Source organism: Ahaetulla prasina, chromosome 11 (assembly GCF_028640845.1).
Source record: "Ahaetulla prasina isolate Xishuangbanna chromosome 11, ASM2864084v1, whole genome shotgun sequence".
NCBI classification, from domain to species: domain Eukaryota; kingdom Metazoa; phylum Chordata; class Lepidosauria; order Squamata; family Colubridae; genus Ahaetulla; species Ahaetulla prasina.
In genome coordinates, this window is record NC_080549.1 from 16,810,105 (window position 1) to 16,820,584 (window position 10,480).

Here is a 10,480-nt window from a genome sequence, read left to right on the forward strand (position 1 = left end):
AACTGGAAAAAAAGTGACTTATGACCATTTTTCACACTTAAGGCCGTTGCAGCATCCCCATGGTCGGTCGCATGATTAAAATTCAGACGCTTGGCAACTGGCTCATATTTATGACGGTCGCAGCTTCCCGGGGTCACGTGATCTCCTCTTACGACCTTCTGACAAGCCAAATCAATGGGGAAGCCAGATTCACTTAACAACCGCAGCGATTCAGTGAACAACTGTGGCAAGAAAGGTTGTACGATTGGCCAAAATTCACTTAACAAATTTCTCTCCTAGCAAACAAACATTTTTGGGCTCAGTTGTGGGCTGCCGCCGGTTCAGACCGGTTCGGACGAATCAGTAGTTCTAACCAGGGCTGGCTCCACCTACCTGCCCTGGTACTATCACGTCCTATATAATCGCTGGTTTATCGATGCCACGCGTGTGCTCGCATTTTCAGTTCTGGGCAAACCAAACTGGCAGTAGCTCACCCCTAGTCATAAGTTGAGGACAACTGGAGAACAAGCAAGGGAAAGAATTTGGGACTTTCTGAAAAAGTTTGGCCACGCAGATTGCCCACACCCTCCCCAATCTATTATCGCTTGGTTGGTTTCATACCTTACTTTAAGCCAGATTTATTCAGCCGGGGCTACTACCTCAGTAAATCCACGCTTGGTCGATTTTGCATGATGCTCACCGGAAACCAGGTTGGCAAACCCAGCAAACCCAACATGAAAATGTGGGTGGTGAACCCATCCATCTTCCTAATTTTTGAAGATGCAAAAGCATCTCTGGTTCATCAGCCTTCCTTTTTATTCCAAATTGGCCAGAGACACCAGCCAAAGCTTAGGATGTGTATTTATGTGAAAAATAAACAGGCTTCGATAACAACATGGCCCAATAAAGCAACTATCCTCTTAGCTTTTGTCCATTATTCAAAGCTTATTCACATTATAACCGAAGAATATTATTATTATTATTATTAAGCATGAAAAAATTAAAACTAAACGTTGCACTCAGCCAAGCCTTTCCCTGCAGGTACACCATCTATATTCTCCTTCTAATTCTCTGTCATTCCCCCCCCCCTTTTTCTTTCTTTTTTTTTAAAAAATATGCTCTTATAGGAATCTCTCTCTTTAAATAATATATAAAGAACCTTGAGGAGCCAGCAAGGAGCACATGCATGCCCACAGATCATTTATCTTGCTATTAAAATAAATATTCAGCAAGGCTTCTCCCCTCTGCCCCCTCCCCCCCTCGCTTCTGTCTAGATTAATTTTTTTGAGCTCATGGATGGATGATCTTATATTCTGGCTTAGTTCGCTGTCTGTGAGGTTTATTTTTCTCCTCCAAGCACAAACACCTCTGGCTCAGGAAGAAAAGGAGGAGGCACTGAGGCTGTATTCAATCCCATTACATATGATTAACTGTTGTTTTTCTGCAGTCTCTCTCTCTCTCTCTCTCTCTCTCTGTGTGTGTGTGTGTGTGTGTGTGTTTCTCTCTCTGTTTCTCTCTCTCTCTCTGTTTCTCTGATTTTTTTTCTCTCTGTTTCTCTCTGTTTTTCTCTGTCTCTGTTTTTCTCTCTGTTTCTGTCTCTCTCTCTTTCTCTCTGTGTGCTTCTCTGAGTTTTTCTCTCTCTCTGTTTCTCTCTCTGTGTTTCTCTTTCTTTCTTTATCTCTCTCTGTTTTCTCTCTCTCTCTCTCTCTGTTTCTCTCGGTGTTTCTTTCTATTTCTCTCTCTGTGTGTTTTTCTCTCTCTCTCTGTGTGTATTTCTCTCCCTTTCTCTGTTTTTTTCTCTCTCTCTCTCTCAGAACCGCTGCCTCCATCCATATTTTAATGCTTCCCTGAAATCAAAGTCAGAAGCACTCTGGAATGTAGGAAAGGGAGAGGAGGAGGAGGAGGAAGATGGACCCCAGGGCTGGGATGGATGGGATAGAGACAGACCTGGCTGCAACCAAAGTCAACAACAACAAACAAACAACTACACCTTACAGCCTCTAATCTAGCAGTTCAAGAGCTATGGGGGGTGGGAGGAAGAGGTAAGAGTGAGGTTTGCACCAGCAGGAGGACCAAGGCCAGCACCTGAGAAGGCAAGGAGATGGGGAAATGACAGGGGTGATGGTAGAAGGACTCCCCTCCCCAAATTATCTCCAGGCAGGGCATTATCTTTTAGAGATCTTGAGTTTGGGGAATAGTGAGGGAAGAGAAGTGAGGGATTTCCAACGATCCAGAGCGAGTGGTGTGAACTTTCTAGAACAAGGGGGAGCCAACAGGAAGGGAAGGGGGAGCAATCTGCTGCACATCAGGCCTGATTCAATGCCTCTCTCTCTCTCTCTCTCTCCCTCTCCCTCTCCCTCCCTCCCTCTCTGTCTCTCTGCCTTAGGCCCAACTCCTTTCCCTTCCAGGCCACCTCCTCTGCCCCCAATCGGTTAGCTGGATGGATGGAAGAGGAAAAATAACAAAGGCCCGAGAGTTACTTTGGGCATTGGGATGTGCTGCTGTGCAGGTCAGCCAAGCACAAGGACCACACCAAGAGTCCCTGGGATCCTTTGCAAATTCACTCTTCCCGGTTCTTTCGCAGAGCATCCTTTTCTCCTTCTACATTACCGCCACACACACACACACCCCAATTTCTCGCCCCGCTTACAAATGCTACGCAACCTCTCCGTCGCCCCCCACCTAATCATCATCATCATCATCATCATCATCATCATCATCATCATCATCCACCAATCCCAAACCATACAGGCGCAATCTAACGCAACCCAAACCGATGCCTCTCTGCCTTCACAAAGGCGACGCCGCGGCCTTTTCAACCCCCACTCCCCCCCGCTCCAGCCCTCCCTTGCCATATCCAGACTGCTCCCCTGTTTTGAATTATATCTCTTTGCAAGACAAGAGTGCGGGCAGGGAGAAGTCTCCCCGCACACGCGCGCGCGCGCTCGGGAGACAGAGAAAAAGAATGAGAGAGAAAGAGGGAGGGGGAGGGGAGGAGATGGGGGGGGGGCCGAGCGCGCGCAGAAAATACCCAGCCGGACGTTGGGAGGGAGAAAAAAAGAAAAGAAAAGAAAAGTAAAGCTTTCGCGTTCCTCCTTGCTTTGTCAACTGCAAACGGGTGGTCGAAAAAGAAATCCAGGGGAGGGGGCGACTCTTCAGAGCTGGGCGAGAGGGAAGCGGAGTCGCCTTCCGAGCAGATGTTCTGGCCAGGTTGCTTTTTAAAATCAGCCTCTCTCTTCACCAACCCTAATTCTGGTGCATGCTTATAATTTATATCTATATCTATATCTATATGCAAATATATATAAGTATATACCGATATAAATATACATATCTACATATGTGCATGTGTGCATATACATATGATGCAGATCCATATTTTGAATATGTATGTGCATCATATGTATTTACATGTAATACATATACATATACAATTTGCATTTACTTTTAATACATATACATATACAATTTCTCGTTCCTATCTATGACATCGTCTAGGAAAAACTGGAGAAAACGACCCGTAGCCCAGCCACAGTCCTCTCTTTCTGCAGCAGCAAGAAAAAGAAGAAATATAATCACCCAAACTACAAACACCTTCAAACCATAATAAGCCCCTTCGGAGGTTTAGTTTTTCTTAACCCGAATCCCTTTTACTTTAAAGAGATTGCTGTCAGTTGTTCTCTCTGGACAGGTGATTTAAAGGGGAGGAGAAACAGAGGGGCTTTTTTGACAGGCGTATATGCTTTTTATTTTTTTTTTACATATATGCTTTTATATTATATTCGGTCGAGAAAGAAAAAGACCAGGGGTGTTGAGAAATTTCATACGAGCAGGCGCCTCTATTTAAAAACCAAGCAAAAACAGGCTTTCCCCTAATTGTAACCACAATTCTACCTTAATAATTCTCAGATCCTTGCTTAGGATGTGAATTATTAGGCCTCTACCCACCTTAGACTGGGAATCAAATTGCAGATTGCAATATTGCTAATAAAAAAAACTACGGTGAAAGATGCTGGATTTGCCCTCCACACACATCCCCCCCCAAAAAAATATGCAACTTTTTGGGTTACTTTGTAAAAATGTTTTTATTTGGATCTTTGTGTGTGTGTGTGTGTGTGTATGTCTTTACAACAATAAAATATTGCATCAATATAAACCCCTTGACTAAAAGTGGTTGACAATCAAACATCACAAGCGAATCTCTCTTTTTGTTGTTGAATTTATTTTGTTTTAAGCTTTCCTTCCCTCCACGACAGACAATCGCTTTGGGGTATTCTTAATTTTTTTTTATTGATTTTTATTACTTTTTTTTAAACATAATGCGGAATTTATTGAAAATAAATAATTGTCGGCAATTGCAATAGGCAATTTGGAATAAAATAGTTGAAAAAGCAACCTTTAATGAAAATAGCGTTTATTATACCTCAGTTACTAAATGAATAATCTAAATGATTTTTTTTTTCCTTTTAAATTAATAACTTCCCAAAAAACGTTTAGAATATACAAAACTGTACAAGGTGGGGTTTTTTTTTTGTTCTTTTTAATAATTATTTAATATAAAGTTGGCAGAAAGATATCGGGGTGGGGTTTTCCTGCTGAGTCTTTAAAAGCGTATTCAGAATTTCCATGGAGCATTTATGTGGTTTTGGGGTGGGGGGGAACAATTAAAAAAAAAAATTAGCCTTGCGAACAGAAAAAGTGGGAAAAATGAATTTGGACAATCCATCCTTTTGAGGAATGATTTCTAAAGAGGGGAATTAAGGGAAACTTTTTTATTTTTTTAGTTTAAAAAAGGCCCATCGGAGGGGCACGGAAGGGGAGGGGAAAGTATTTTCTGGATTTTAGGATCGCTCCCAGATTCCCAGACTGGCAGCGCGTCTCCCGTCTACTTTGCTAAGCCCCTGAAAAGACAATCCACGGGAGATTCAAACCTCTGTAGGGTTCTGCTTCTGCTTTGCCGGCCACAAGGTGTGTGTGTGTGTGTATCTTACACGCACATGCACACACATCTGGTGGGTCCGTGTAGGTAGAGACGACAGAGGTCTGTAGGTGTGCGTGCAAACTCATCTATGCTTTTTGTAATTTTATGCACATCCAATTATATCAACCAATTCCGCAGAACCCGGATTCATTATTTTCTTTAAAAGAAAGACATTTCTCAGCCAAACGATCTCTGCTCGATTCCTTTCCTCGCGGGAGGCCCAGCATTAAACCCTAACAATTCAACAAAAACCTTTTGGATGACATGAGACATTTTTTCCTCCCCACAACAGTTAATCAAACGATCCCGGATTGGGGAATCTATTTCCCCCCTTCCCCCCGCCCCAATTCTTTCTCTTGGACTTTCCGACTCCGGCCCATCTTTGTTTTTCCATAATTTTCAACCCCAGCCGTATTCCCTCCGCCGGGCTCCCGAAAGAAAAAGGCAGGCAACAAGGAGTTACTCCGAAGCGAAAGAGCAGAATTGGAGAACGGGAAAAGGGTTTAAAGTACAGACCGTGAGCTTCAGGTGCCGGTCAGGGAGGGATCCAGTCGAAGAGCCGTAAAAAATAAAATTAAAAAAAAGAGAGAGAGAGAGAGACCAGGAAAAGCTAGCTTTCCATCTTAAAGGGGATCCTGGCCTTTTGGAATTATTATTATTATTATTATTAAATAAATCTGTGGCGAGAGGGCCAAAAGCAGAAAAGGAGACGGCGAGCCAAGCCGAGGCAGAAGGCTTCCCCTCCGTCTTAGAAAATGTCCGTTTTGACATTGTACAATTCGGATCGTCGTTCACCAAGGCAGCGACACACGCGGGTTGACGGCCGCCGGAGTCGCTTGGCGTTTCTGTCCTTTGGGGGGCTGGTGGGGGCTGTCAAAAAAATTAATAATAATAATAAATTTTTTAAAAAAATCCACAAGAGCTCCAGTTTGGTCTTCCTCCTGCTGAGGAACGGGGGAAATTCCGGACTCCGCTTTTTCTCCACGTTGAGGGGTCTTGGGGCGGGTGGGGAGCGGGGCCGGTCAATGGGAAGCAAACGCAGCGGGATCCTAGATGGAGGACACCCTTCGCGGACCTTCACAAGGCCGCCAGAGCGAAAGGTCGTTTTTTTTTTTTTAGCAATGAGCGAAGTCCAGCCAAGCTTTTTTGTTTGTTTGTTTGTTTAAAAAAAGTCTGTCTTAAAACGAGATTCATCACCTGAAATACACCGGATCGGACCAAGGCGCTGAAAGGTTATTCGTAGGCACGTCTTGTCTTGTCTTCTTTCTTTCTTTCTTTCTTTCTTTCTTTCTTTCTTTCTTTCTTTCTTTCTTTCTTTCTTTCTTTCTTTCTTTCTCTTTCTTTCTTTCTTTCTTTCTCGGGTATAGAGATCACGATTTCCCTTTTTTCTATCGGCGATGGGGCGGGGAGTTTTGCTATTTAAGCACAGAAAAATCGGCGCTGGGAGAGGAGGAAAAAAATTACATTATAGCCAGGGAGGAAAAAAGACCGTGCGGTGGAGGGGAGAGCTCGCTGGCTCCCCCCCCCTTTCCTACCGCTTTTCTGTTGCTGGGCTTGTGAAGATGCGACGGCAAGGAAGAAGAACAGTGTCTTGTCTTTCTTTCTTTCTTTCTTTTCTTCAAGAGGTGGTTGTGTAGTCTATATCGTGGGAAATGCTGCTGAAAATCCTGGCGGAAAGGATGGAAGGAAGGAATAGAAAGGAAGGAAGGAATAGAAAGGAAGGAAGGAAGGAAAGAAAGAAGGAAGGAAGGAAGGAATAGAAAGGAAGGAAGAAAGGAAAGAAAGAAGGAAGGAAGGAAGGAAAAACGGCAAGGAAGGAAGGAAGGAAGGAAAAATAGAAAGGATGAAGGGAGGGAAGGAAGAATAGAAAGGAGGGAAGGGAGGAAGAATAGAAAGGAGGGAAGGAAGGAAAAATAGAAAGGAGGGAGGAAGGAAGGAAGGAAGAATAGAAAGGAGGGAAGGAAGGATAATAGAAGGGAAGGAAGGAGGGGGCAGGAAGGAAGGAAGGAAGGAAGGGAAGGGAAGGGACAACGCCGTGAGGTCAACCCCCGCCCGCCCGCGCGCCCGTCCGGCTGGGTGCGCCGTTCCCCGGGTCCTGAGCGGGTGGGTCATAGTCAAAGGTCGTGACACGAGGCGTCCGTTTTCCCGCTATGCGCGTAGACTTCGTGCGGTTGGGGCGGCTCGCCCGGCGGCGTCATGCGCTTCTCTTTCTGCCGCCGGTTGCAGAACCAGACGCGCACCACCTCCTTCTCCAGCTGCAGGCTGTCGGCCAGCGAGGAGATCTCCTGAGCCGCCGGCTTGGGGCATTTCAAGAAGTGGGTCTCCAAGACCCCCTTGACGCTGACCTCGATGGAAGTCCGCTTCTTGCGCTTGCGGCCCTGCGCCGCGATCTTGTCGATGCTGGTGGGGCTGCCGGTGGACGAGTCGGCCTCTTCCAGCCACTTGTTCAGCAGCGGCTTCAGCTTGCACATGTTCTTGAAGCTCAGCTGGAGGGCCTCGAAGCGGCAGATGGTGGTCTGGGAGAAGACGTTGCCGTAGAGGGTGCCCAGCGCCAGCCCCACGTCGGCCTGGGTGAAGCCCAGCTTGATCCGGCGCTGCTTAAACTGCTTGGCGAACTGCTCCAGCTCGTCCGAGGTGGGCGTCTCTTCGTCCGAGTGCTCCGGGCAGTGGTGGGAAGCCAGCTCGGAGGGCTCCGGTGGGGAGTCGCGCAGCACCGGGTGAAGCCCCGGTGGAGGAAGAGGAGGAGGCGGAGGAGGAGGCGCAGCGGCGGGCGGCGGCGTCAAACCCCCGCCGTGGTCCAGCATGCCGCTGACGGTGAAGCCGGCCTGCGAGTAGACGTTGAGCGGCGGCGGGGGCGGCGGGGGCTGGCCGCCGCTGACCGGCAAAGCCGAGCCGTGGGCCGGGGTGGCCCCCCAAGCGTTGGGGTGACTGGCATGATGCGGGGAATGGTGGCTGACGTGATGGGGCGAGCGGTGGTGCAGGATGGCGCCCAGCTGCAGGTCTTCCCGCCCGGGCTTCACGTCGGGCTGGTCCAGGGGGCTTCCACCGCCGCCGCCTCCTCCGCCGCCACCGCCACCGCCACCGCCGCCGCTCAGAGCCGCCGCCCAGGGCCCCGCGTCGCTCAAGCTGGTGACCCAGTGGTGGCCCAGCGGATGCCCGTTGCCGGCCACCCCTTGCAAATAGTCACTTTGCAGAAGTTTCTGCGGGTTGCGGAACGGGCCGCCCTGCTGCATTGCTACCGTGTCGGCATGGACCAAAGCGCCGGAGTTGAGGATGCTGTAAGGGTTGGTCGCCGCCGTGGCCATGCTGGGCGCCCGCGCTTCGCTTGCCTGGCTTTGGCTTTAGGCTTTGGCTCGGGCTCTCGGCTGGGCTCGGCTGGGCTCGGCTGGCTGGCTGGCTCCGGGTCTCCCCCCCTCCCCCTCCCCGCCTTGGATGTGGCGAAGCGGCCGCTCGCTCGCGCCTTTGACAGCTTACCCAGCCGAAAGAGAAGCCGACTCAGCCAGCGCTCCCTGACCGGCGGGACCGGCGGCCAATCCGAGAGGCTCTTCCCGCCGGGAAAGGGACGCCGTGGCCAATGACGCCGAGCCGAAGAGGTTGGCTCCACGCCCGGCTCCCCCCACCCTTACTCCTCCTCCGCCCGCCTCCCAGGGAAAAAAAAAGAAAGAAAAAAGGCAAGGAGGAAAAAAAAGGGGGGGGACCCGAAGGAGAGCTGGCGGGCGACGGGTTAAAACGAGGGAGTCAGCCGGCAGGAAGTGCCTCCGACCGGTTTCCCCATTGGCTGGCGACCGAGGGGCTGCCCGAGGGTTGGCAGGTTAACCCTTGCTTGGCCGGCTGGCTCTTCTTGGAAAGAGGGGAGGGGGGGAAAGGGGAGGGGGCTCAGAGCCCGCTTTGAATTTGCAGCAATTGAGTCAGGGCAAGAAGGCGCGCGTGGATCTTCTCTCCCCTCCCCGCCTCTCCTTCCCCGGGGGAGAGAAAGGAGAGGTTAAATACCTGCTCCCGAGAGCGGCAGCGCCTCCTTTGCCAAGCCGAGGGGGAGACAGTACTCAATGGCTTGAAGTCTAGGGTTAGTCTAGGCAAGGGTGGGGTGGTCAGCAAAGAATAGTCCCCGGTGGGTTTACTCTTGCAAAACCAACAAGTTGGGCGAGAAAGGGGTAGTGGTCTCGCGGAGAATTAAAAAAACAACAACAACGCGTCCCGAATAACCTGGCGCTCAGGAAGTTTGCAAAGTTATGCCTTGCCAAGAAACGTGGAGGTTGGGGGGTGAGGTGGGGTGGGCAGCCTTGCGTGCCTTACACAGATTCCTAGCTCGTGGGATCGGAGGGCGTTGCACGTTCGTGCCAAAAAAGGGAAAAGGCACCAAAGACGGTAGCTGAGAAGGATTGGCTGAGAAATTCGGAGCCAACTTCTCCTCTGCTTCAAAAAAGAAATAGTTCTTTTCATTTTTTGGAAGGTGGGGGTGGCAAGGGGCGATAAAGTTTGCTCCCGATCGAAGCCTGGATCCTCACCCTCTCGCCTCCACTCACCCACCACCCCTCTTCAAGTGGGGCAACGAGCTTTCCTACCCTTCTCCCCCGCCGTCCCCAACTTGTCCAGCTTTCAAAGAAGAAGCCCACCTATTTGGGAAAGCGGCGGGCGCAAGATTGCTTTGCGCGCACCGAGAGTCTCCCCCCTCCCCACCCCACGGCCTGGGATTATACGCGAGCGGTTATCGTGCCTTTTGTTTTGTCGGGGCCGTTTAAAATACGGCGCAACCCCCTGAGCGCTCGCCTCGCTTGCCCGCCCTGCGCTCGGAGGAATTGGCCAATGGAATCCGTCCGAAAAGTAGACACTTACCGGATTCCTTTCCAACTTCGACCGAAAAACGTGCGATCTTCCGTTCTTTTCTCTTCTCCAAACGTGGCTTTGCAACAAATATCCAATTTTGCATGTGGAAAGGTCAGGACCAAAATCTGCCAAAAAAAAAAAAAAAGTGCAAAAGAAGATTACCAGTAAATAATAACAGTAGTAACAACACTAATAACAACAACAACAACAACAACAACAACAACAACAACAACAACCGTAACAACAACATCGTACATCTGAAGAAGGTACTTGGTTGATACCTAGGATGCTGGCAGCAACCTGTATCACCCATTAGCACCAGTATTTGTGATGCATTTTTGAATGTTCAGTTGACTGAGTTTCATGTTTAATGAATAAAGTAGATGATGATAATAATAATAACAGAAGCAGCAGCAGCTTTGGGTACAATTCTAAAACATCTGGAGCATCACTTGCATATCGCCGGCATTGACAAAATCACCACCAGTCAATTGCAAAACGGCAGTTTTCCCTGCAATAGTTTACATCCTGCACCTACCATCCGAACAACCTCTGCCTATCCCAGGTCCTTGGCAAGAACTCGGTAGGTGGATAAAAATGCCCCCCAAAAACCTCAGTCTAAACTTGTGGCTGACAGTGCGATTAACAAATATAATAAAATAATAAAAACGAGAGTGTGTTGTGTTCTCCCCCATT

The 10,480-nt window shown here is 49.0% G+C and overlaps 1 protein-coding gene across 1 annotated transcript; it reads right to left on the reverse strand.

Moving 5' to 3' along the window:
* Positions 1-7,046: 7,046 nt before the first annotated feature.
* On the reverse strand, positions 7,047-8,265 carry POU3F4 (POU class 3 homeobox 4). Its single transcript, XM_058197069.1, has one exon. The coding sequence runs from the start codon at positions 8,263-8,265 to the stop codon at positions 7,075-7,077; it is 1,191 nt and encodes a 396-aa protein (XP_058053052.1). The 3' UTR covers positions 7,047-7,074.
* Positions 8,266-10,480: the final 2,215 nt, after the last annotated feature.

Coding starts and splice junctions, on each gene's coding strand:
- POU3F4 (XM_058197069.1), bottom strand. CDS start 8,265: ATGGCCACGGCGGCGACCAACCCTTACAGCATCCTCAACTCCGGCGCT.